Source organism: Saccopteryx bilineata, chromosome 8, assembly GCF_036850765.1.
Source record: "Saccopteryx bilineata isolate mSacBil1 chromosome 8, mSacBil1_pri_phased_curated, whole genome shotgun sequence".
Lineage (NCBI taxonomy): Eukaryota > Metazoa > Chordata > Mammalia > Chiroptera > Emballonuridae > Saccopteryx > Saccopteryx bilineata.
In genome coordinates this window covers 53,576,273-53,603,823 of record NC_089497.1, presented here as the reverse complement: position 1 = coordinate 53,603,823, position 27,551 = coordinate 53,576,273, and the positions used below count along the sequence as shown (strand labels likewise).

Genomic DNA, 27,551 nt, shown 5'->3' with positions numbered 1-27,551 from the left:
AAACTTAAAAATAGCTCCCTAAGCATCCCCTTCTTCCTTCCATCCAACAGAGGAAGCACACTCCCTCCTCCGGTCTACCACTTCCATTTGCACTCTTTATCACCCATCCCTACCTCCTCCGGGGTCACTGCTACACTTTACAGCACGTATCACAAGCTCTTACTTTATGACATGTGCACTGTCTGTCTCACCACTAGAATATAAACTTCACGAAGACTTCATTCCTTATTCATGCTCATCCCCACCAAATAGCACATGCCTGGAACACAGCTGGTACTCAATGAATATTTATTAAATGGATTGATAAATCCATTTCTGTTCATCATGTTAAAAGTTCTCTCTTTCATCGGCCTCCTCCCCCAGCCACAAACACATTCAGGCCTTCCTTCTTTAACAAAACCATCACTTGACCCTAGTGTCTCACCAACACCACTTTATTTTACCTTGCATTTTCTGATACATTTCTCAAACAAACAATATGTGCTTGCGGCTGCCTCATCCCCACCACCTCCTACCACCACAATCTGGTTTCTCCTCATGGAGGATGCTGAAACAATGCTGTGAGTAGTCACCATAGCCTTCTGTCACCAAACCCCTCAACACTGTCCCACATCCCTACAGATGGGGACCCCTGATTGTCCTTTGTCCTCAAGTCTCACGAATTGATGGCACCCTGGCTCTCCTACTCTTAGGAACACTCTTCCCATTCCTTTGATTCTGTGTCCCCGTGTCCACACTTTCTAAGATTAGTCTACATTAGCTGTATTTTCCTCTATATTGTCTTCCCTGAGCTAATAATACCAATCTCACTGTCACTTTTAGGCAGACAACTCAAAATCATGTGTCTCCTACCCTAACTGCTCTCTAGAAACACAGACATACTTCCACACAGGAAGGAAGTAGGTATTTGGTTCTGTCATCCTATACCACGTTGGCTTCTTTGTAGTCCCAGCACCTAGCCTACTGCCTGATATGTGGAAATTTTTCAATACCTTTTTTAAATTGAATGTTACTACCCTGCCATCATTTGTCTTTAGCCTGACATGCAGGACTCTTCACAGCCTCATCATTAACGACTACAAAAGCTTAATTTGGTTCTCTCCTTTTTATTCTACCTGCCACTGTATTACTTACCATGTGTATTTGTCATTGTCTATTTCCCCCACTAGACTCTAAAGCTTCATGAAGACGAGAACACTGTCTTCTTCAGCACTGTACTCCCAGAGCCATGAAAAGGAATAGCATATAGTAAGCCCTCAGAAGGTTTTTGTTGAATAAATGAGCATTCCCTCCTTCATTCAGAGACAAATATTTATTCCTCTTGCATATTCACATCATTCATCTAGCAATGCAACATAAAATAATACCCTGTGAGATCACATAAATATATTGTGGGTGTTGTAGGTATATTGTTTTGCAGGTATTGACCACATAGGACCATGGAATTAGAAGAAATCTTATAAGTAATTCCTCGTTTGATAGAGGAGCCAACAGAAACCAGAGAAGTTACTGCTAGTTCTTGATTGTTTATTTGTTTGGGAGTTTGAATTGTGAGCTCCCTGAAGGCAAGAATCCTACTTCTCACCTCTAAACACTCCCTGCTATGCCTGGGCCCTTAGTGGATACTATTATATTACTACTGCCACTAATAGTAACACATTTATTGCCTTGACAATTTCTTTGCTAACAAGCCGCCTCCATCCACAGGTGGAAAACAAATCCATCACTTACACTGGAAACTGGTTTGCTTTCTGACCATCCAGGGACACCGCTGCCTCACAGCCACTTGACTCTACACAATCACGGAATATGCTACAACAGAAGACCAGGCCCTGGGAGGCCATGCCATGCCCGGGGAAGCACTGCTCTGCTGTTCCCCCAGCACAGCAACCTCCACCCCACTGGAAAGAAACAGCACAGCAGGACTTCACAGCACAGCTCCGTATCGTTCCCCCGGGACCTGGCCTGGATGCACCTTGTCTAGGCTCACACACCCCAGACTCGTCCTCAGTGCTCCACTCCGCTCCCCGCTGACAGGGCAGGTGGGCAGACACCCCCGCCTCACGTGCATGCTGGAGACACGGAAAGATGGGGGTCTCCCTATCCACATGGCAGCAGGAATAGGGGAGAACTCATCCCAGATGGAGTCAGGAGTCCTGAACTGACTCTTCTCCTAGCAGCAATCTGACTTTATGACAATATTTAACCTCCACAAACCTATTTTCTATCTGTGAAGTGGGAACTAAAGTAAAACCTATCTCCAAAGTGACATCATGAGGACCAAAGGGATAAGATACTGACACTGTCAAATCATTAATTCTATTCTGTCCTCCCTCCTTAGCTGTTCAATGATAATTAGTACCTTCTCTTCTTCCCTAGAGAGTTCACATACTCTGTCAGCCGAAGTTATCTATTGGGTTTCCTGTTAGAACACAACCTTGAATTAGGAGTTTGAGTGAGAATACAAAGGAATGATGGGACAAGAATCCACCCTCAGGAAAGCTCTTCTTGCAATGGGCAGAAAGAAGCCCCTAGAAGCAACTAAGCTCCTAAAAGGAACAGGTATCTGGGAGGACAAAGCACACTTAGCAAGCACTTATTCCAGGCACTGACCACACGGATTAACTCCTTCAGTGCTCACAACATCCCACTCTGTGTCCTGTTACAACCCACAGGAGCACGTTGTGAATCATAGACCACCACCAGCCTTGCACCGAAGTGCCCACGTGTCTCTGAACAGAACCAAGTATGATTGTCAGGAGAGCTTTTCCTAAAGGACATGAAAGTTTTTAAGTTTAGAAGAGGAACCACAAAAAGAGCATTTAACATGGAAACACAGAAAATGTGAAGGTTGCTGAGGAGGCTCAGGTGTGGAGCAACAGGGACTTGGTTCTTGGGATGGTGCTTCAAGCTGTGTTCGGCCTGGTTCCTTTAGGAAAGCAGTCTCATGCCAAAGCCAATTAAATAACTATATAAGAGATATCTACTTATAACTTAAAAGCCAAGTTAAAGTAACTTCTTTATGTATTATATGAATATTCAGCTCTCATGGGAAGGTGATTACAACCTAATCTCCTCTGATTGGGAGATTCCTGGCACAGGAGAGCCATCCGATGCACATTTCATACACGTGTGCTTTTCTTTACTCCTCCCTACTGACCACAGGAGGGAAGAGACAAGTCATGAGGCTGGCACAGAGAAGCCGCACGTCATGCTAGGCACATATATTCAACTGCCAGCACGAGCAGGACATGCCAAGCCAAGGCAGGTATTCAGCCTGGTGTATAGTCTGTAGCAGGATAGGAACTGACCTAAAATGGACTAAGCAGAAATACCAAATCTGAAACGTCAGGGCCAGAGCTGAGCAGCACACAGGCCAAAGACAAGGCATCTGTCAGTGCCAGGAAGCCAGGGGCCAGGAGGAGGCTGGCAGGCATGGGAAGGAAGGGACCAAATCTCAGGGTACTCTGAGTGCGGTGGCCGTAAGGGCCAGCTGCCTGTGACCCTGCACTGCACCCAGGCGGAGTCCATCCCTGGATTAGGACATTTGGGAGACATGAAGGTTGAGGCACAGAGAATGGAGAGAGGCGAGCTTCAGTGAGAAACACAAGGAGATTCCCGGCTGAAGACGAGCCCAAAACTATGGAAGCTTCCAGAAAGTTACTGTCCTCACTGCCCATCTACTCAGAAAGAAGAGGGATTGTCCTTTTGCTAATTACAGCTGAATACAGGCAGTGCCCACCTATTGGAGTTACACTAAGCAAGTAAGGAAAGGTGTTTTGTTGTGTTTCTTGATTTTTGTTTTTTGTTTTTGACATCTGCAGTAACAAACTGCCATCTCAACTCCCAGGGCCCTAGGCAGCCAGAACAGAAAGACAGACCCAAAGCAAGCTGGGGCCCGATCGCACCCTGGAACACGGGCTCACTTTTTCCGTGGGAATATGAAGAAAAGTTAAGTAGTGATAGAAAATGGTTGTTTTCTAAAGAAAGTTGCAAGAATTAGAACGAAAGGATTGTGTTCTTTTAAATGTTGTTTCTTAATACATTCCTATGTTTTTTCCTGTGCTTTCTATTCTCACATAGTGACTGACTCATTATTTTGTTATTTTGCTGAAGAGTCATTTTTGCCTCTACTCTCTGCCATACATATTAAAGGACAGCAACCCTGGCTGCCGTTTGAATCACCTGCAGAGCTCTTTAAATATACCAGTGTCCAATCCCCTTTTCAGAGAGTCTAATTTAATTGGCTGAGGGGTGTGGGGCAGGGAGGAACTGAACACTGTGCTAAGATCTTCCGGATGACCCTAATGTACATCCTGGGAGAAGAACCAGTTGTTTCTGATCCAGAATCCCAAACACTCTGTGGTAGCTACAGGAATGGAGACAAAGGAGCAGAGGAAAACGAGCAGCCTAAAGCCTGTGTTGTAACTTCAGCATATCACGTACGTTTCTCACAGTCGTTCTGCAACTCTGTTGCCGTTTCACCATGTCCACATACTTCCTATACTTACTTCCTTGAGAATGCTTTAAATCAACTCCATTTTTTACTTAAACTGATTTTAAAAATAAACTAATGACCTGGGGATAATGGCAAAGTCACATAAAAAGGCAGGAGCACAAGAGGAGATGACAGTGGCCCCTGGGAGGAAAAAGCACTCAGAGTTACAAGTCAGGGAAAGCAGGATGGGGCCGGACAGGGCCGGCCCTGGGCAGGAAACCCAGGATCCACATGGCAAAGCCGGCCCAGGCACAGGGGGGAGAAGGGAAGGAGGCTTGGCAATGGTGAGAGGTGTCATGGGGCTGTGCCTTTACCCTAGGGGCAGAAGGAGAGAACGGGATGAAGAAACAGGGAGGCTGGAGGAGGCAGCCTTCTGGGAAGAAGGCAGGGCAGAGTGAGGCCCAGGTAGGGCTGGTGGAAAGGTGAAACAGAGGCAAAGAGGTGGGAAGAAAGGGAAATCTGAGGGATGGGGCCGCCTGTGCTGGATGGGGTGGGGGCAGGGGGTGGACAGCTCAGCAGATGCAGACACTGGGCAGATCAGGTTGTCCTTCAGTGCCAGGCAGTGACCAGAAAGAGAACCTCCAGCAACACCTGAAAGTTGCCTAAACATCATGTCATGTACTACTAGTGGTGGATGTTCTCACACCCTGGAAACAGTCTGCCGCTTTATAAATAAAGAGAATCAGTATTTTTACTTGTCCCCTTTCACTACAAAGGGAAAAAAAAAAAAACAGAAACAAAAGCATGTAAACAAAGGATTATAAACCTTCATCACACTTGTCAGGTCCCCATGGATACACCAAAACTCAAAAACCAGAAGCGATGTTAGTCCTCTCATATACCACTTATGTTCTGTATCTGTATGGGCTCCTTTCTTTCGATGGACAATTCCCACCATAGTCTCCTTAGTCACCGTCTGTAAGCACAGAACACAATCGGCAGAGTAATAAAGGCCCAGTAACAAACACCATAAAAACAGCATCTGCTATTAATGAAATAAATTATCAAGATAATTATGTTCCTGAGCAAGCTGGCAGTTCATTAGCATATAAGTCATTACATATAGTTAAATACAGCCCTAGAAAGCAATTCCTTTGATTTTTTAAAAATTGTCCCCAGTAATGAACAATGATGGGGAAGACAAAAGATTGGTCTGCAGTCACCAAGCATACACTGTCATCTCTTTGTAAAGTTTCTTTCTGCTCTCTGATGAGTTAGTTCTAACTCTTTCTCTCTTCTCCTAGGTGTGTCAGATTGCAGATTCATTTGTCACCCGGTCACAGCCAAGAGAATGACCCAGGCTAGCAAACCGCTTGTTGATTGCTTGAGTTTCCTGCACTAAACTCACCGTTTCCCACTTCTTCTCATTTCTTAATCCTTACTCACATTTTGAGGCCTGTTACTTTCAAGATGACATGAGACGTGACAATGTCAAGGTGAAATAACATAAAATCCTAAAACAGATGAAGGGAGATAAATTATGTTGCACTGAAGAGAGATCTCACAGAATTTTTTTCACTGCCCAGAAGCACAGGCTAATCATTCATCCATTCATTCAACAAATATTTACTGAGCATCTCTCACAAGCTAGCGCAGTCTAGCGTGCCATGCGAGAGCATGCCATTGTCTATAGAATGTTGGCTAACATTAGTTACTAGAGGAAAGCTGCTATAACCAAAACTTCTGCTTGAACATGGATGTTGGTGTATACACATGTACAATTCTGCTTGAACATGGATGTTGGTGTATACACATGTAAAATTCTGCTTGAACATGGATGTTGGTGTATACACATGTACGTGTGCAACACTGTGATACCCATTAACCAGAACTGGGCAACACAATCAACACTGAGCCCCTGCCCCCCACAAAAGCCTGGAAATAAGCTGCCATATACAGTCAGAAGCTGCCGGTTAAAAGCCTACATGAAACCATAGAGACACTGTTTATGAAAGCCCATGAGCTTTCCAGTTACAGCCACACACGATGACAAAGCACACAGGGAAAGGACCGATCCTGACACCAGCCTCTGCTACCACGGAGACAGGATAATCCTTCAGTCCATAAACTCAGTAACCTGGCCTTTCTAAGAATGCCCAACACTTTGACACGCACTAACACAATTTTCCCCAAATTCTCTAATATAGACATTGTTATTAATATGCCCATTCTTCAAATTTAACAAACTGAGGGTCAGTTTAAGGGTAGATAAATTATTTATTCAAGGGTGCTTAGAAAGTAATGAAGCCAAAACTTAAACCATGGTTTGCAACTCATGGATTCAAGCATTTTCTAAAAAATAAAAACTATTGGTAGTATAGCTTATAGTACACATTAACATCTACTGTCTTCTTATAATTAGCATCATATGTTAGTTGAAATTTTGTTTTAGTTCGTGTGAGTATAAATGGTCTCTAAGTCTCTAACATTTCTTAATTGGACTTTTCTCCGCTCGGGGTGATTATACACCACCTGTTCCTGTCTTTCTTAAGATGTTTGTAGGAGAGTGAAAATAAACTGTCTTGGTAATGAAAACTGACATTTAGGGGGCACTTTCTTCAAGTCAGGCACTAGAATAAGTATTTCACATAACCCCTATCAGCAACCTCTTTTGTAATGGAAGAAATGGGGCACAGAGAGGTGAAGTAACTGAAGGGAAGCCCCACAGATACGGGGGATTCACACCTGTGGTCTCCTTGCCCTTCCCCCGGGCTATGATTTACACCAGGTGGAAGTTCTGGCTCTCTTCCTAACATTCTCATCTCATCTCAAGTCCAGGCTCCCGCTGGCCTGTCTCTCAGTGCTAGGGAGAGACTGTTTTCCACATGAGCTGGTTTGGTTTCCTCCATCTTTGATTTCTCCTGATAAGAGCCCTGCTCTGCGCAGCTCTCTGCTCCCCCTGGCACTGACCTCCTGGCACCCCTGAGACCACTCCTGGTGGAGAGGAACACCCACGGGGGTACGGAGCAGGGCTCCCCCAGCACCACCTATTCCGTCAGGAACTTTGCTCTCCTTCTCATCCAAACCTCTTACAGGAGCCAAAGCTTTAAAATATAACTCTAAACTTTTTTTTTTTAATCTATTACTCAATCCAGTTAACAGTGGCTTTTCCTTACAATGTAATGTCTAGATTTGTGTCACGTGATCGGGAGATTTAAATTGCATCACTAGTTGATGGTGGAATGTATTAAGGTCAGATGAATCTGAGGAATAAAGCGAACTTTCCCTTCCCTTTCCACTGACTGCAAATTCTGTACAGCCTTCATCATCAGAACGCCGACACAGGGCGCTGTCCTCGGGCAGGTGCTCCAGCCCCACAGCGTGAGAGGCACAGGAGGAGGAAAAGACCACTTACAAAGCACCTACTGTGCACCAGACATTAGGCTGTGTGCTTTATAGGTGTGAATTAACTAATAATTCCACAACAACCCTAGCAGATAGGTCCTTCCATGCCCATTACAGACAGCAAACCAAGCTTAGACAGGTCACCCCACTCAGCCGGGGGCACAGAGCTGTGAGCAGCAGGGCTGAGGTGAGCCTGTGTCTGTTTGTCCCCAGCTTCCTGCTGCAGGGACTGTTCTCCTTGCTGCACTGCTGGTCAGGGTTCAACCAAAGGCCCTGCGAGGCAGGCTTCACTTGTCTGTGACTAGAGTACTGAGCAAGAAATGAGATTCTGACACACAGATGTCACAGATGTTCCCCAAGTGGCCCCGAGCTCCTGATTCCCAGCTGGGTCACAATGTCCCCAGGTTACATACAGCCTTTCCTTATTTTGCATAGGTTGGCTACTCTCCTCTGTCATCCCCTCTTCTCTCCCTTTTTGCTCTCTGTGCCCCTCTTTGCTGTCTCTGTTTCTGTCTCTGTGCATGTGTGTATATATCTTCTCTCTCTCTTTCTTGGACACACACACACACACACACACACACACACACACGCTCAGGAGTACCTCGATCCAGCAGCCGGAGCAAGCGGAGATACCAGAGATACCACTGGTCCCAGAAGCGGTCCGTCATCCCACCCTGAACTCATCCTTCACAGCCAGTCCCTCGGCAGAGCTCAGTCCCACCGACGCTGATTGAGGAGGCCGGAATCTCTTGACGCGGGGCTCGCACGCAGCCTGCTCTGAGCAAACGCCTGCCTGCAGAGACTGCCACCAGTCCTCCCACACAGAGGCTGACTGTGCCGGAGCCCGTTTCACAGCAACAAAGGAACAAGAGCAGAACGCCGCCGCCGTGTGCAGCCCGAGCCTGCCCGGGCCCAGGGGGACGGCAGGGGTGGGAGGTAAGGCAGGGAGGGCTTTCCCAAACAGGTCAGGTTGGAGGTGGTCTTAGGAATGAGTGCACAGTCAAGGCCAAGTCTTGAATTTCATTCCAGGATCTCCTGCCATCCTGGTTTCCTCTGCCTCCCACGCAAGAGGCAAGTGGCTCCTCTAATAGGATGGGGGTGGGAAGCCAGGAGCTCTGCCATCCTAGACTTCAAAGCCAGCCCAGAGCCTCACTACTTTGCTCTGTGGAAAACACAGGTGCTCTGTGCCCAAGACTGCTAGCCCCATGTGAGCAGGAAAAGGCCACACCCATTCTCCCCACGTCCCTTCATGGACTCTCTGTTCTAGTGGAGACAGCATAGGCTCTGGGGTTGCAAGGTCAGGGATTCATAGTCTGCTACTGCTTAATAGTTGCCAGGCTTCAATCAAGTTACTCCAACTCCCTCAGCCCCAGCTTCCTCCCCAGTGAACTGGGGGAACAGCACTTGCCTCTGAGCTCTTGTGAGGCCCCAAGGAGAAGGAGGATTTGGCCTTTTTGGAATAGCTCTCGGTAGACAGCAGTACCCCAGTGCCCTCCAACACTCTTCCCTCTTGCTAGACTCAGGTTCCCACAGGCCCGTGCATCCCACGGTTTCCTCCCTCCGCACCTTTGCCCCTGGCTCTTCTTCCCAACAGCAGGTCCTCCCCGCTGTCCTGCTGCATCATGGTCAAATCCTCCTGGATTCTCTGATGGCTGACTCAATGCCACAGAATCCAGGCAGTGTTCCCTGGTTCTCCCTGCTTTATGCTGCATTTCAGTATTATATGGGACTGACTCTGCTCCCATACTTGACCATGAATTCCATGAAGATAGGGCCTACTGCTCTGTCATCATCACTGTGTCTCCCAAAGTACCTCACATGATGCCTTAAACTTTGCAAGTGCTCAAGAATTCACTAACCAAATGAACAAATAAGCAAATGAGTTTGAGTACCAAAAACACATGATTTTGTTATTATGTCAGGGAAAGGAATGGACCGTGGGGGCCTGGTCCCTGGGCACTGCCTAAGGCCTGGAGAAGGGTGCCAGAGAACCATGTCCTTGCCCTGCTGGGGCCCGTTTCACAGTGGGTGGCCCACCACATGGTGAGGCTGTGAGTCCTGCTCACAGAAGTGAAACCCAGGGGGACCCCAAGTCCGGGACAACCTTGCACTCCAAGCCTCACAGCCACCCAGCAGCCGTGTACGTGGTCACCACAGCTGCTTCAGCCCAGACCATGCCAGCAGTGTCTTCTCACTGTCCCCACAGAAACGTGGGCACCCCGAGCCCTCTGAGCTCCTTCGCGCAGCCGACCTCTCTCGGCATCGGCTCCTCCTGGGGACTAGGCCTTCCAGGTGAGACAGGGCGCAGATTCTGACAACTCAGGCTGGGGAGGAGGCAACGTCAGGGGGCAGGAGCTAGGAAAGAGAGGGAGGAAGTGAGCATGGCCACAGTGTCCACTGGCCAGCCCTGTCCCGGCACGACCACTGGCGGGGCTGTGTCTCTTTCTCAAAGGGCAGCAATCAGACTGAGCAGACACCACTGCCCAAAAGCTACCTCAGGCTTTGGGAGTATTATTTTGTTATAACCTTAAATGGACAAGACTGCAGGGTTTAGTTAACACAAGAATGCAAACCCCTCCTCCTCTCTCTCCAGAGAGAAGTGCACAGACACATAGCCTCCCCCTTCCTGCATGAAAAACAAAATCCATCATTCAGGTGTAGCCAGGACATTTTAGTTCACAAAGTACTTTCACGTTCCTCGTCAACTCTGGGCCTCCTAACAGCCCTGCAAGGTTGTAGGGTGGGAACCACTCTCCCCAGGCTACAGAAGAGAAAACCTCTGTTCTGGGAGGTTAAATATCTTGCTTAAGATCAAATGCCTAACAAGTGGCTGGGCTGAGAAAAACATATGTGCCATCTGTCTCCTCCCAAAGAGTTTTATGGGCTGACCTGTTCTCTGAAGGACTGTGACACCTTCGCAGCGATGGAAGCCCCGCCCACAGGGCAGGATCTCCCGGGCAGTGCCGACATGCCGTGGGCACGGGCCGATTACAGAGCCTGCCTGCGGCCACCTACTAATGGCTTCTCACCTTTTTCTTTGGCTCCTGGCTCATGGCTACCCCAAGAAGAGCACCTCCAAATCAGAATGCCCAGTGTGGCTTTCCCTGACACAACTGGGGAGAAATTCGAGATGGCAGGGGCGCCCCCATGGACCTGAGCCCGCAGGAGACACGGACAGGACGGACTGTGGGGAGAGTGTCTGACTGTGAGACAGAAAGTCCCAATGACTGTGGACACTGTGTAAACTACAGCGCTCTGATGGCACTCATCCTACTATTCCACATCCCAGTCTTGGCCTGGAGAAAGAAGCTGGCCCCGTTCCCTTCCTTCTGGTAATCAAGGGCAAAACATTCCATACAGCCTCATTTTCAATGACAGAAAGAGAATAAAAATGTTAAAGAACAGTGTGCACACAAGCACAGCCCTCACAAACTGTGAACGTAAAAACATAAGCACACCTGTTGGGGCAGACCCCAGATGGACCTATTCAGCCAGGATTTCTACCAATGACTGGCCTTAACGCATCAGGCTGGGCTCCTCGGAGCTCCCCAGCCCACCACTGCGCTTTCTCTGTCTCCCACAGAGCCTCATGAGCCTCACTATCAAGACAACCCCCCCAGAAGTTGAATAAAATGTTCCAAGAGACTGTCAGAGTTGCAATTTAGTTGCAGTGCAATTAGAAAGGATGGGATGTTGGCCAGGAGAGAGCTTTATTAGGTTTTTGCTATCTTTGCTCTTGTTTATCTTAAACAGTGCTTCTGAGGTGACTGCTTCCTTCATCCTGGTCAAAGCAAGCACGGCCACTGGCATGGTCCTCCAGAGTCCAGACCACCCGGCTGGCCACAGGGACATGTTTTCCAGGGATAAGCAGCATCTCCAGGCCAGCAGCAGCCTGTCCCTTCCACCCATGATACCCATCTGGATGACCACTAGCTGCTCGATGTCACACATAGATGTGTTCCCTGCTCTTTGCTGTTCCTTCTTAACTTGGCACTGTTCTGTCTCCCTCTCTCTACCCACCCCAACATGAAAACACTGTGTTCCTGAGCAGAGAAAGCCAGCACAAGTGTATGGAGCAGAAGGCAAGCAGCGTGGAGGGAGGAGAGGACCAATCACATCCCAGATCTTTCCCACTCATCTCCTGGACAACAATGACCAGTTCCCGCAGCAGCGCTGGCCAGCTCCTCAGACACATGGGGCTAGCTAACGAGTAAAGGCCACACAGAAGGCGGCACAGTTGCTAGTGTGTGCGTGCCACAGTGAAGACTGTCTGCTCACATGATGTTTCCCCCCCACCTCACCCAGGGAAGTGGGCTCCACCAGGCTGCCATGTTGCCCTGCACACTGTGCTTCCGTTGCAACAGGAAACAAATGCTCCAGCAGACAGGCTCCTCAGCCACCTCCCACACCACTTCTGTCCTCCCCTTGGCGACTATAACCCAAGTGGCGAAGTGACGCCTGTGGCAACACATTCACAGCCACACCATCCATGGGGTGGGATGGACATCTGCCAGTCTCTCCTGTGAGAGCCTGATGTCCCCGGGTAAACAGGCTCCTCAGGTCCGTACCTGAGGACAGCACCTCAGACAAGTATCACCTACCACACTGAAATTCAAGTCCGCCTCTCCCAAGAGGCCTTTTCCAAGCTAACCTCATTCATCCTCGATTTCAGAGGTTCTCAAAGTTTAATGGGCAGCAGAGTCATCTTCGGGGGTTGGTTATCCATGCAGATAACTAGGTCTCACTCCCAGAGGCCTGCATTTTTAACCAACTCCCCAGGTGGGTCTGAAACGGCGATCTCTCCCTCCCTGTGTCTGTCCCCGCTCACTGCCTTTACACACAGCACTGACTTAAAACGTTTAACCGGTTGCTGACTTCCAGTGTACCCCATCTCACCCACACACCCTCAGAGTCCTGGAGGGAGGGGGATCCTGAGTCCTGAGTCAAACAGAGTCTCCCAGTGAAGCGGGGTCCCACCCCCCCTCCAGGCCCGGTAGAGGGCCCCACATGGAGGGGAGGAGAAGCCGCCAGCAAGGAGGCTGAGAAATCAGCCTCATCTCTCCACAGGCTCCAGAGTGTTCATTCCATCGTGGCCTCACCGCACATCTGTACAATGGCTCTAAATGTCACCTCAAATATCAGGTCAGGCAGCCAGGGGGAACGGCGGAAGCGAATCCGCCTGCCCTGCTCTGGCTTTCGTGTGGCTCTCCTCTGGGCTCACCTGTGCTCACCTCCGACCCCTGCTGAGAGCTCGACCTCTCCTCTAGTGAGGGCGCCCAGCCGGGAAGGCTCCGTGCAACCACTCCCGCACTGGGCTCTAAACCAAACTGTTAAAGGGAGAAGCACAACCCCCCCCCAAGCCGCTCCCCTGAGCGTTTACAGTGCTCCCCCGCCCAGTCTGTAGAACCCCCACATTGCTCTGAATCTCCAATCACAGCGTGGCACCCCAACACGCTTCCTGGATCTCAGGAGTCACACTCTTCCCTCTCTCGCTGCCTTTGCAAAGTTCACCCATCCTAAACCTACGAGACATACTATAATAATCTCATTCCCTCTAAGGTTTTCATGATGACAGCTTAATAGTTAGGCCCTCGGGGAATATTTACATTTTGGCAAAAGATATTGCATGAGGTCAAAGGAAGGAGAGTGGAAGCCCCGGTCTTAGATACAAGCAGTGGGTGGGGTGGGGTGGGTACTGGGGGCACAAAGGTGGCCATGACTCTGCTCCCTACAGCCGTCAGCAGTACTTGCCGGTCAGGCATCCTCACGAAGGCAGCGCGGGCGCTGGGGCCTCTCCACCACTGCCCTGACTGCCCATTCCTACTCAGCACAGGACCACCCTGTAGGTGACTTTCTCCAGAGCACCTAAAGTATTGTATAAACTAGTCCTTCTTAAAGGAGAAAAAAAAAAATCTAGTAAGTAGTTGGAGAGAATACCTCAGAGCCTGACCCACGAGACCTAGGTCATCCGAAGAGTTCACCATGGTCTCCTATGTCCCCTCACGGCCAGGACGGTGGCACTGCCGTCTCATCGCGTCCAAGGACGGTATGTTCAGTCACTGAAGGAGGCAGTGTGACTCGAAGACAAGGACCCCTCACGCCTCAGGGCTTCACCCCCTGAGGTGTGGTTTCTCTGAACTGTTTCTCCCCTGTGTCAGTCCCACAGTTCATCAACACAGAGTCAGGAACACTGCCGTCGCCAGTCACCACAGATGACCCTCTGACCTCGCCCCGCACATGGGGGCCTAGCGGGGAAACCGCTCTCCCTTTCCTCTCCTCTCCCAGACCCTCTCCATCTCCTCCAAGAACTTTCCCAAGTAACCCCCCTCAGCACCTCCGCCCTGTAAAACCAAGTACCACATGATGACTGGGGTTGACGATGACGAATGTGAAGTTCAACAAGATCAACACTGTACCATCAGAGACAGATAGTGCTACATTTTGGTGTTTAGCGTATCCTTATGAACCCTTTTTTTTTTCCTGTATCTTGTTGGGGTTTCTTTTCTTTCTTTCTTTTTTTTTTTTTTTTTTTTGGAAAATGGATAATCTCCGTTACAATACTTAGGGCAGTTCATTATGACATCAGAATCTGTGACTCGCCTGAGTGCCCTGACCCCCAACCACGTCACCCACCTGGACACAACATGCTGCACGTCAGCCAGTCTGGATTCTCTCCTCCTTGGCTCTTGTTTTCAAAAAGTAAAGAATCAGTTGCCATGCTCACTTCGTTTTGCAGCTAATGAATTCTGCTTCCAGTTCTTAAAATCAACTGGCTCCACAAATTCTATAAAGAATCTCCTTATAATCTCTTTATATCTGTTAAGTTGAAGCCTTCTAGCTGTAGGGAAAGGGCATGAACTTTGGAATCAGAAGAACGGGGTTCAAATCCCAAAGGTTTTCCTAGCTAACTGAGTAACCTGAAGTAAAAAAAAAAGTACTTTGCTTCCCTAAATCATAGTTTCTTCATCTTTTGGATGAAGATAAAGCTGATATTATAAAATCTGAGCAACATTCATTAGGAAAACAAAAAACAAAATAACATATAAAATATTAAGCAATGTACCGAATACTCAATAGATGCTTAATAAAGTTAAAGCATTCTCCCACAATAGACAACAAGCTCATATCAGGTTGAAGTTCTCAAGTCATTGGACCTAAGTAGGCAGACAAACCAATAAAAAAGCACATGACCTCTGCCACCGACGACAGCTCTAAGCCAAGTGGCCCTTAAAACACACTCAGGGACAAGCCATGAGCCCAAACCCCCAGCTTCTCACTCCGATTTCGGGCGGGGGCAGAGTCTCACTTGCCCTACTGTCCAATCCATCTGGCCTCCTCCCTCTGCCCTTCCTCAGGCTGGGAAGTTCTAAGAGAGATTCAGTTATGGAAACTCCTCTGACCACGCCCACGTGAACCATGTAGAGGACTCTCAGCACTGAGCAGGTGGGAAACACCAGTGATGTGGCTGCCCCCCGAAGTCCATCAATTCTGACCCCTCCACATGCACCAGGAAGGCCTAGTTAAAGATATCCATGTAAGAAAATTAACTCTAAAACTTCAAGAACAAAATCTTTTATAATCTTAGGGTGGGAAGATTTTCCTAAGCAAGACACAAAGTTCAACACATTGGCTTTTATGTGCATTTTCTCTCTCTCCGGAAGGATAAACAAACACGAAAGAGAACAGAGGCTGAACAGCAGCCGTGAAAGGAATGCTTCTCACAGTATATCTTTTACATCTTTTGAATTTTGATATTTGGACTATACGACCTAACTTTTTAAAGGATAGTTTAAGATGATGGAGTCAAGACTAAATAAAACTGTCCTTGGAGTCCAGCTGCTATGCCGTAAGACGTCCGAGCCACAAGGAAAGGTCACAGGGAAAGAGCACAGACAGGAGAACCCAGGACCCAAGCTCAGAACCCAAGTCCCATCCCCCCCTACACAGCCTGCCAGCCGTGTGAGTGGGGCCGCTTTGGAGCTTCCAGCCAACCCAGCACCTGGCAGACACCACACTAAACAGAAGAACTGCCTACTCAACCCTCATGATCATTAGCAATGATAAATTGTTGTTCTAAGCCACTAAGATTGGGGGTGGTTTGTCACAGCATAATAGATAAATGAAACAGGGAGTCATTGGTGAATGGAGAGCAATTAAAGCCACAAGATTGGATGAGGTCACCAAGGAAGTATTGAAAAGGAATATACCTTATCTCATCTAGAAGACAAAAGCATGGCTGGAATCAGGACCATATCTACTTATCCACCTATCTTAGAACTAGAATTCTGAAAACAGGATTGTCAGAGGTCTGGGGTAGGGGGAAATGGAGAAGGCTGTCTAACATGAATTTTTTTAAAGTCAACTTTTCTAACTGGAAATAAATATGTGTGACTTGGCTGCTTGCTTTGACAACGAGAGCTGTCTTTTCTAATTTATTACGTTTACAACTCCATGATTTTGAAGAAAATATATTTAAGGGCTATATACAATACATGCTACAAAATATATTATTTGTAATCATTTAAACTTATAGTAAAAAAACGTTAAATGTCAGCTCCAATGTGTGAGGGGATTATATAGTTTTCAGTATTGTTTTAGGGCATACATAAGCAAAAAAGTCTGAAGCCCACCAAACTATGTTTGATGTACCCACACAACAGAATACTATGCAGCTGTTAAAAAAGAATAGGCAGCTTTCCATAAACTGGTATGGAAAAATATCCCATAGTGTTGGGCTGAAAATGCTAAACATTGAACAATATAGTTTATATTTACTTGCTTTTGATAAGAAAGGGGCAAAATAAGTATGGATTCAGATTTGCTCATATTTGCAAAAACAAACACTAGAAAGATTCACAATAAACCCCAATGGTTATCTGTGGAGCAGAAGGCTGAATAGATAGGCATAACCATCTTATAAAGACATTTTGGCCCTGGCCGGTTGGCTCAGTGGTAGAGTGTCAGCCCAGCGTGTGGAAGGCCTGGGTTTGATTCCTAGCCCGGGCACACAGGAGAAGGACCTATCTGCTTCTCCACCCTTCCACCTCTCCTTTCTCTCTCTCTCTTTCCCTCCCACAGCCAAGGCTCCACTGGAGCAAAGTTGGCCCGGGCGCTGAGGATGGCTCCATGGCCTCCGCCTCAGGCGTGAGAATGGCTCTGGTTGCAACAGAGCAACGCCCCAGATGGGCAGAGCATTGCCCCCTACTGGGCATACTGGGTGGATCCCGGTTGGGCGCATGCGGGAGTCTGTCTGACTGCCTACCCGTTTCCAACTTCAGAAAAATAAAAAAAAATTTTTAAAAGACCTTTTTAAGTTGCATTAATTTTTGAAAAATGTGAATGCATGTAATTGTGGGGTTTTTAAGTCTTCACAGAAAAAGGAATAGATAAAATTGCAAAAACATGAACAGTGTTAAAGATCATCTAGGAGACAAATATTTGCCACACTGCAACAATACACCACACAGAAGTTTAGTATCTCTAATTTACAAAGAGCTCCTAAAAACTTTAAGAAAATGTTAAGTAACCCTGTATAAAAAATAAGACCAGAATATGAACAGGCAATTCACAGAAGAGGACATACAAATGACCAATAAAAATTAAAATATGCCAGCCTTTACTAATGATGAGGGAAATGCAAATTAAGGCAATAACAGCATGCCACATTTTATCTGTCAGATTGGGGGGGAAGCATGTAATCTGACTGGGGAACAAACTGAGACAGCATTTTCAGAAATCAGTGTGGCAGTACACAGCAACACTTCTAAAGTGTGGGCATTCAATTCGGCAGTGCTACTTGCAAGACCCTCACCTACTGCACATATGCTTATTTCTGTGTCTTCTCTAACAGCAACACCTGGAGACAATGTATGTGTCCCGCAGTGAGACTAGTAAGATAAACTATGATACAATTATAATACAACTTATATTATACTTTACAGACATTTAAAAAGGCCGCAGTTTTTTATTTAGTGACTTGAAAGGATGTCCACAATACACTGTTCAGTAGGAGAAAACAATTTACAAAATAATTTGAAATAATTTGTATTGTCCCACTCTTTGTGAGAACACAGACATTTAAATATACCTATACACACTATGAGTGTGCACTTCAATGTGCACAGACAAAAAGTTCTGGTAGAATATACTGTACACCAAGCTGTTAACAGCAGTTTTTCCTGGACGATGGGGGAAGATTATCAGAGAATTGTATTTATAAAATTTTATTTTATACTGCTTTTTACCATAAGCATTCATTACTTCGGTAATTTGCAAAGCATTTAAGTATTCAAGCTGACTAAAGTCACAGCTCAAACCTTCTCTGAAAAATGGGCGCAACTCAGGACAGCAAGTTCTCTCTCCTCCTCCCACTCATAGGATCTGGAATGTAGGATGATCTTCAAAGGTCGTAACAACCAACCCCCAAGACTTAGGCACCTGTCCACTGGCCAGCAGATGCAGCTCGTCCTCCACTTTGCTTCACAACAACAATAACCAGATGAGTGTGCCGCAAACATAACGAGCATTCAGTAAAACCCAACTCTGCTTAGACCATTCATTCCCATATGGGCCACTTGGACACTGGCCAGACTTTGGTCAGCGATGGCAACCATGCTTCATCTCAAGTTCTAATTCTAGCCAAGGGGAAGTAACTGTCCAGAGCTTTGTGTTAAACAGAGTTACTATCTTTCCTTTTGCATTAATAAATATCTTTGAGATTCGGGTTGGGGGGATTTCGAGGCCATAGGCAGGACCGATGGGAAGAGTGGCACCATCAGTTAAAGACGTCTGCCCAGACACAGCAGGAAGAACCACACACACAGACTGTGAAGTCGGCCCCCTCTGCCCTCGTGCAGCGGGCTCTGATGCACTGACACCAACTCTTTCAACCCCACCATCTCTACTTAGAGTGTTGTCGTTTGGTGAGAGGGAGCTGAAGGTGCCAAGAGGTAGCTGAGGGTAAAGGACTGTGACAGCTGCATGTGACTGTGTCCTTAAGTGCTTTGTCTATCAGAAGACAAGAGAAGACGAAGAGAGTCTGAGGAAGGGGAAGGAGCCCCGACAGGTGGAGACACGGCCTGAAGCAGCTGCAGATGGCAGATTGAACACCTGGGTACAGTGCAGGCCTGAGGTAAGCCCCAAGCCTGGGCTCCATCTGTCAGGTCTTACTGAGTTCCTTACCTCAAGGATTCTGCTATCAGGCCCACAGAAAAACATGCCTTTCACAATTTTGAAATGTCCAAGTACCCTGGTTAATAGCAAGTTCACTCATCTTCCCTATCCTGACAACTAAAAACAGAAGGAAAAAAACTTGAAGCCAAAAAAAAAATCTCAGAACTTCATGTGTTGTAACTAAAAACACTCAATAAACAAAGCCAGTCCTCAGGCTCCCTTGGGGAGTAATTGTCTAAGAATGCTTCTTGTCTTTCAGCTGGTGAGAGAGAGAAAGACAGACGTGCTAAGACTGCGGAGCTCATCTTGAAAGCATTAATTTTTCCAAACACCAATGTGCAGTTCGTGTGCTCTTCCTGAGGAGAGCCGGCAGTGAGGTGGTGCTGAGGACCCCCCCACACACTGGGCAGGCTCTGCCCCCGGGGGACCTGGAGGATGGGTCTGTGGTGAAGCCTGGGGAAAGGCAGGGGCATGACCTGTCACCAGGAAGGGCTGCACAAACCTTTGAGGGCACTGATCATCTGGGGTGGATGACTCCTTTCTAAACTGAGAAGAGAGAAAGCAGAACTGATAGGCTCACCCCTTCCCAGGCCCGTGCGCTAGGAGCAGTCAACCCCGGTGAGATCTGCCGGCCGTCCTTCACCACGGGAGCCAGCCGGACTAGAGCCCGCCACAGCGCGGCACCAGGACAGACTGGCCAGGGCTGTGTCTGTACGGCCGTTTCCCTTCTCCTCCCCACTCAAGGATGGAAGCCCAAACTGGAGAATACTCTTTGGTTATCCACGATTTAACTGTTCTGTGTTGCCCCAACTGCATTCTCCTTAGGAGGCTGGGGACTCTCTCTCTCCTCTGCAGTCTGTTCACAGAGGAACAAGACACAACAAAATCATCCACTGAGGCAAGAAAAAGTCTCATAATCTGCCTGACGAAGGCAGACTCCACAATTAGGATACACCAAAAGCCCTGTCGGTCTTTACTGGACATCCTCCAAGCAGACTGCTCCCGCCTGGACCTATTCTCGTCCATCAGTGTGCCGGGACCCCCACTGGGAACCAGCGCCCACCTCACGTAGGCTTTGCTGCCTTAGCACCACCAAGACTTCATATGCCGATGCTACCACTTACTAGTGGGAAATCGATCGTGATTTAACCTCTTCTGTCCATTTTCTTACCTGTAAAATGACCATGATAATCATAGTACTTGAATACATTAATAAATGTAAAGCACTTAGGACAGTGCCTGGCTCACATTAAATACTATATATGTTTTTATGATAATCATTATTACGTGATTAGTCTACGGTGCTCTCTTCCCTTTGGACTACTGCATGTGCTTTTCCCATGCTTCGGAATGTTGTGTCCCACCCTGCCTTCACCTGGCTATCTGTGCTAATCCCCCAGGTCTCTAGGAAGCCTTCCTTGATCCACCCAGCTGGGCTGGATGTGCCCGCATATACACCCATCCCAGCCTGTACTTCCTTGGTATCACGTTATATTCTAATTGTCTCACATCTGTCTCCTCAACCGGGTCCTGTTCATTGCTGTATACCTAGTTCCTGGCACAGAGAAGGCACTCGGTAAATATGTGTTGAATGAATGAATGAGGAGTAGATGAAGAGCAGCTTTCATTCATTCAACAAGCATTTCCTAGGTACCCACTCTGTGTCACACCTGGAACTACGTCTGGAAATACATGAAGGAGCAGAACACCCAGACTGCTCTCCAACAACACACAGTCTCAACAGCAAAGTTTCTACCGTTAGCAGTAACAAGAAAGAAGACGGGGTGGGTATAACCCTGCCCAAGGCAAGAGGTCACTAGGTACCAGAAGAAGGGGTGGCTCTCAGAGAGGAATATAGGTTTACCTATGGTGAGTCTGTTTCATTTCAACAAAGAAACAAAAGCCTTGAATCCAAGATCCTGTTTATCCTCCCTGCTTGTGAAAAATAAATGTAGCCGTGCATGAGCTGTGAAGAAGAAAAGGTGGACTCTTCTTTATCAGGATCATCTATCTAGCACGGAAGAGAAACACTGGTCATTTTGCTGCATCCATCCTCTCTGCAAACAGACTGCAGCAGACTGTAAAGTAGGGACAGAAATCACGGTCTGTGCGTTCATGCCCCTCCCCAGTCCCGCCTGCCATTGGCACCCAGCCCTCACAGTGCCTGGCCCAGAGTACAGAAACATTGCAGGATATAGATGGGAACATTCACTCATTTTGTATCATTCCTTTCCTTCTGCATTTCTATCTTTATATTTGTTTTGTCTATTAGCTTAAGGGAAAAGAAACATTAGTAGTTGAAGAAATATCTGCCATTCCTTCTGCCTTTCTCCTCTGAAGCAGAGCCGCCTCCACCCCACCCGCCAGATAAAGACGGCTGTGGGATTTTAGAGATCTACTTGGCTGTGGCTTTGCCAGAAGCCTTTGATAGCTCAGGCTCACTGAGGGGAAAAAAGGAAACAGAATTTCTACTTATAGTAAGAAAAAGCCGAAGCAACTTTTCCCTTGGAGATTACATCATAGATACTTGAGGTTATGTTTTCCATTCTGGTTGCCCTAAAAATGAGGTAACATAGGATCTTTTCCTCAATGAAAAGTCTGAGCCTGGCCACCCCTAGATGGGCAATGCCGTTCCCAAACCCCAGCTCGGGAGAGGAAGGACCCGGAGCTCTGCCCGCCTACACCTTGCAGCAGTGTGACTGCATGGCTGTCCCAGGGAGGGTTTTCAGAGTCCCACTGTCTCCATCTTCCGTCACTCACCCACCATCACTCCCATTTTGAGGACCACCTGTGGTATATCATACAACACATTTCTAAGTCAGATGAAAGTGAGTTGGAAATTATCTGCCCCATCGTTTCCAGCCTTCTTTGGATAATGCAGAGAAAGCTAGATAGGCCTGTGACTAGGAAAAGGTCCTCTACCATAGGGACTAGACAGAGAAAACTTGTGTGAGACGCTGTGGAGGGGGCATATGTACAAGCATATGAGTCTGTGGGTATGTCTATGCGACTCTACCTCCATTTACACTGTACCAGGCGTGAACAAATAGCCTGAGTAACACTGGAAGTGTAACCCTCAGCACTGAGCTTGTCTCTAAGGCAGCTGTGTCTCTACCATCAGACACAGTCTCCCTAGGGACCAACTGGCTTGGGAACATATAGGTGAGAAGGGCAATTGGGGAATAGATAGCTTATTTTTCCCTGATATCTTTGGGATCGAATGCATTCTCACTTGACGGTACAGAAAACATTGCTCACTATCGAGTTATTATAGGGTCTATGTTGAATGACACTTGCCTTGGGGGAGTGCGCGCCATCCTCACTGCCCTCCCCGACAGGCTAGAGTGGGTGGTCAGGAGAATGTCAGAGTGTGTCTCCTGATTTCTGCTAAACCTCTGACAAATGTCCTCCACAATAGTCTTGTAGATAAAATAGTGAAAATGAGCAGGATAAGAGAATGGATGAGCGGAATTACTACAGATAAACTGCAGGGCCCAGACAGAGTTTATTAGAAGAACTGAGTGAGCTTCAGGTGGGATGGGGCTCCCTGGGGATGGCCACAAAGCTCTCCCCATGACTGCTGAGTTTGACTCTAAAAAAAAATTATTTCCTAGAATGAGAAGATAAAAGATATGCTTACAGTATGGGCAGATGATACAAAACTGGTGTAGGGGATTTAATGCTATAATATATAACCAAAATCAAGATGTGAATTTATCTCAGCAGATTTCAACGCTTGGTCAAAATTAACTATTTTATCTCTGAAATCCACATTTGAAAATTAAAAATGTACATATCATTCATGCAATAATTGCACCGCTTTCTATCTAATCTATGGAAACACCTGTGTATGTGCATGGTTCACAAATGTTCACTGCAACACTGTTTATAGTGCTAAAAATAAATAAAAGTATAAAACAGAAACAGCAATAGAAGGACTGCTGAGACAATCATGGAATATCCACAACGAGAAATAGTATACAGAAGATTTTCAAGACCTGTCACTGCATGAATAAAAAGTTGCAAAATGATATGGAAAACATGATATTTTAACCTGACATATACACACACAAATCTACAAATTTCTACAGCTGTGTATCTATACATGTAAACAAACAGAATGGTCTGGAAGGGTCCCTAATATCTAATACCAGAATTTACCTCCAGGGAGAAACTAAGTTGGTATGAAATAAAAAAGGCTTTATGTGTTATATCTAAAATTCAGAATGTATTGTGTAAAGGTTGTAAAATTCTTTCTTTTTAAAGTAAAGTCTTGGTTTGCTGTCACCACAAACTTAAGAGGGGTCAGCATTGGGGAAATACTACAAACAGCTGCTTCATACTACACAGAGTGCATTAAATTTGGTATCCAGATAGCCTGCAAGTTTCATAACACTAAGCTGGTCAGTCATGTCTGCAATATTGTGCTGGATCTGATCAATAAGGGATACTGGCAAGTAGAATGCAACCAGAGGAAAGAAATGCCTGTGGGGAATCTGAAAAGCATGACTTAAGAATAATGACTGATGGAACTGCAGCTGTTTAACCTCAAGACAAGAAGACTGTGGGGAGACAGACAGGCTCCTTATAATATTTGAAGGGTTATTTTATTTATTTATTTATTTATTTATTTATTTATTTATTTATTTATTGTGACAGAGAGAGACAGAGAGAGGGACAGATAGGAACAGACAGGAAGGGAGAGAGATGAGAAGCATCAATTCTTCGTGCGGCACCTTAGTTGTTCATTGACTGCTTTCTCATATGTGTCTTGACTGGGGGGCTACAGCAGACTGAGTGACCCCTTGCTCAAGCCATCAACCTTGGGTTCAAGCTGGTGAGCTGTGCTCAAACCAGATAAGCCTGCGCTCAAGCTGGCAACCTGAGTTTCAAACCTGGGTCCTCGGCATCCCAGTCCGAAGCTCTATCCACTGCGCCACCGCCTGGTCAGGCTGAATGGTTATTATGAAGATGGTACCAAAACATTATTTGGGGTTTTTCTAGGGGTAAATACTAGGATTAATGAATACAAGTGATTGTTAATTAAAAGTAAATAAAAAGAATAAGAATGAATGACAACAGGATGGTCTATCAGGCAAGATCATGAGCTCCCTGTCACTGGAGGTATTTAAGTAAGAGGTTTTATAGAAAAATTGCTGGATTTCATTAGAAGCAACCTATGTAAATTTTAAGATCTCTAGCAACTCTGATAGTCTACGATTCCAAATGTTGGCTATAGAATCAATTTTCTATCAATGTGTAGCCTCATCAACTCTAAATCCCAGAGGTGGTGTACTCTGCCACCAGGTGGCAGTAGATGCCTTGGACGCTGGGTCCTAAATGTAACATGGTAAAAAAAAGAAATTTGCAGTTTTCCAATGTTTTTTAAATTAAAAAAATTAAAATAAAAGAATAGATGCATGCATTGGGCCTAAGAGTAGCCCCTTCCAAAACAACATATAATTCATAATTTCTCTGATTATTCAATCACAATGATTGCTTTCCTTTGTAGATGTGTGTGTGTGTGTGTGTGTGTGTGTGTGTGTGTGTGTGTGTGCAGGGTCTACAAAGAGACGCTTATCTCCTCCTGTGGCCTCCTCTGTCTGGCGGCAAGTTTCCTGACTTGCGCACAATTCCAGGTCTCTATGTCCCCTCCTAATGCAAAAACGCACCCCTGCTTCCTCCGCAGCTGCAGACCACGACTGCCGCCACCACTTTTTCTCCACAGCCCAAGAAGAAGCAACAGGAGGGCCAGAGAAACACCCCAGCCACTTCCTGCTCTTAGCTTTCCTGTCCCTTTATCCACACAGCTGAAGCCACAAAACAAGCAAATAACAAACAAAAGCCTATTCGCTGGAGTAGCTGAATCTCTACCCGAACAGAAAGCAAGTATGTAATTATCCTTCAGTAACTGTAAGAGAATACTCTCCCACCCAACTCAAAAGAAAAAGAAACTTCGCTTCACTGGCCACAGCTGTGTGTGTGTGTATGTGTGTGTGTGTAGGGGGGGGGGGGTTGCTTAAAATTTAAATACAATCAACAACTTTTGTCCCAGTTCCTAGCAACCTAAAACTGTTGACATTACCTTGGTTACAGATCACTTTAGAAAACCTGGTTCTCAGAAAAAATTTCTGTCTGAGGTTTTGAGGAAAGGAAAATCCTTTGAAGGAAAATCTTGTGAAGCATGGATTTCTTTAAAATGAAGATTTAAAGCAGTATCATTACAATAAGCCATGGACCTGAGTCAAGGTCCTACTCATCTTTTTGGTCTCAGGTGAAACACTGTTAGTTACCCCTGCAATATGCACTATGCCTGCCTAGTCACAGGACTGTCACAGCCGGGCACCTGCCCTGCCATAGCCCTGCACCCACCCTGTCACAGCCCTGCACCCGCCCGCCACAGCCCTGTACCCGCCCGCCACAGCCCTGCACCTGCCCGCCCATAGCCCTGTACCCGCCCGCCACAGCCCTGCACCCACCCTGTCACAGCCCTGCACCTGCCCTGCCATAGCCCTGTACCCACCCTGTCACAGCCCTGCACCCGCCCGCCACAGCCCTGCACCCGCCCTGCCATAGCCCTGCACCTGCCCGCCCATAGCCCTGCACCCGCCCTGCCACAGCCCTGCACCCGCCCGCCACAGCCCTGCACCCTCCTGGCCACAGCTCTGCACTGGCCCGGCCACCATCCTTACCCACATGTACTGTCACTGCAGGACCCATGATGTCCTAGTGCAGTGGTCAGCAAATTCATTAGTCAACAGAGCCAAATATCAACAGTACAATGATTGAAATTTCTTTTGAGAGCCAAATTTTTTAAACTTAAACTATATAGGTAGGTACATCCCTTATCGAGGTAGCGCCCGCACATGGTATTTTGTGGAAGAGACACACTCAGGGGTCAAAGAGCCACATGTGGCTCGAGAGCCGCAGTTTGTCGACCAGGGGCCTAGTGTATCTGTTTCTTTCACCAATGAATCCCCTAAAGACAGTAGACTTCAATAAACATTCATGAAACTATTATAAACACACACCTTATCAATTGACTAATTAATGTGGAGTCCAAGTCCAGGCAGCTATTCCATTGAGGATAATAGTCACCCATTCTACAAACATTTCCTGAATGTCTCCTGTGCCAGAAAGGTACAGGATGAGTCAAACCCAGGCCCTGCCATCAAGCACACATGCAGGAAGGAAGCCCAGACAAGGATACAAATACCTCCAGACAAAGCAGACGCAACACCACCAGAAAGGATGGATGCTGGAGAATGGGAAAGCAGAGGCCCAGGGATCACCAAGTAGTCCAAAGTGGCTGGAGCTAGGGCTGTGGGACAGGTAGGACTGAGACCAGAGCCCAGAGGTCAATGAATAATGCCTTTTTTTTTTTTTTTGCATTTTTCTGAAGCTAGAAACGGGGAGAGACAGTCAGACAGACTCCCGCATGCGCCCGACCAGGATCCACCCACCAGGGGGCGATGCTCTGCCCACCAGGGGGCAATGCTCTGCCCCTCCCGGGCATCGCTCTGTTGCGACCAGAGCCACTCTGACACCTGGGGCAGAGGCCAAGGGGCCATCCCCAGCGCCCGGGCCATCTTTGCTCCAATGGAGCCTCGGCTGTGGGAGGGGAAGAGAGAGAGACAGAGAGGAAGGAGGGGGGGGAAGGGGGGAAGAAGCAGATGGGCGCTTCCCCTGTGTGCCCTGGCCAGGTATCGAACCAGGGACCCCCGCACGCCAGGCCGACGCTCCACCACTGAGCCACCCGGCCAGGGCCTGAATAATACCTTTAATTAAATAGCCAGCATGTGCCAGGCTAAATGCTTTACATTCATGGTTTCACTTAATTCTTTAAACAATTCTATGTAATACCCTCCCATTACAGAGAAGGAAGGCCTGAGCCTTCAGAGAAGTCAAGAAAATAGCCCAGGTTGGCACAGCCAGTAAGCAGTGGAGCTGGCATCCACACCCAGGCCAGCCTGATGACTACAGCGCCCATGCCACATGCTCTGGAGCCTCAAATGCCAGGTGAAGGAGTATTATCTTATCCAGTGGGCAATGGGAAGCCACTTTGAGCAGGAACATGCCAAGGTCAAAGCTTATGCTCGGGAAGATTGATCAGGTAGCAATGGGGAGAACGGGTTGGGAACAGTCAGCCTTGCAGCCTGCTTCAAGGATCCCACGTTGTCATGACACTCCTGAACTGGAGAGCAGCAGCCAAGCTGGAGAGGCAGTTCAGAGCTGAGGAACTCCAGAGGAAGAGCGGGCAGTCAGGGATGATTCCACCCTGCGCACCTACGTAACGGACAGGGCGGAGCTTGGGAGTGGCACGTGCACGCTTCTCCAGTGCCTTGGCACTGCGCGCACGTGTGTGCGGTGCCCGCAGAAAAGAGAAGGCGGTGCCTGTGGGGAAGAGCCGGAACGAGTGCAGACTGGGTCTGGAAGTGGGGCAGCTGTAAGCCCTCAGGAGCTCCAAATCAGAGGGCAGCCTAAATCGTCCCAACACCTTTCACCACCGGCCCCCACCTCTCCCTACGCACTGCTG

General features: G+C 47.4%; 1 protein-coding gene across 23 annotated transcripts in view; it reads right to left on the bottom strand.

The window, feature by feature from the left end:
- The window catches only part of KALRN (kalirin RhoGEF kinase), a 735,103-nt gene that overhangs the window by 660,950 nt on the left and 46,602 nt on the right, over window positions 1–27,551 (bottom strand). For 3 of the 23 annotated variants that reach the window (XM_066240721.1, XM_066240723.1, XM_066240726.1), the window contains exon 1: window positions 8,445–8,572. The exons of 18 other annotated variants lie outside the window; for them this stretch is intronic. In XM_066240721.1, the coding sequence (XP_066096818.1) occupies window positions 8,445–8,511 (67 nt within the window). In that variant the 5' untranslated portion in view covers window positions 8,512–8,572. Of the gene's footprint in view, window positions 1–8,444; window positions 8,581–27,551 lie in introns of those variants that run through there. 2 more of the 23 variants (XM_066240738.1, XM_066240741.1) reach the window with 1 other exon arrangement.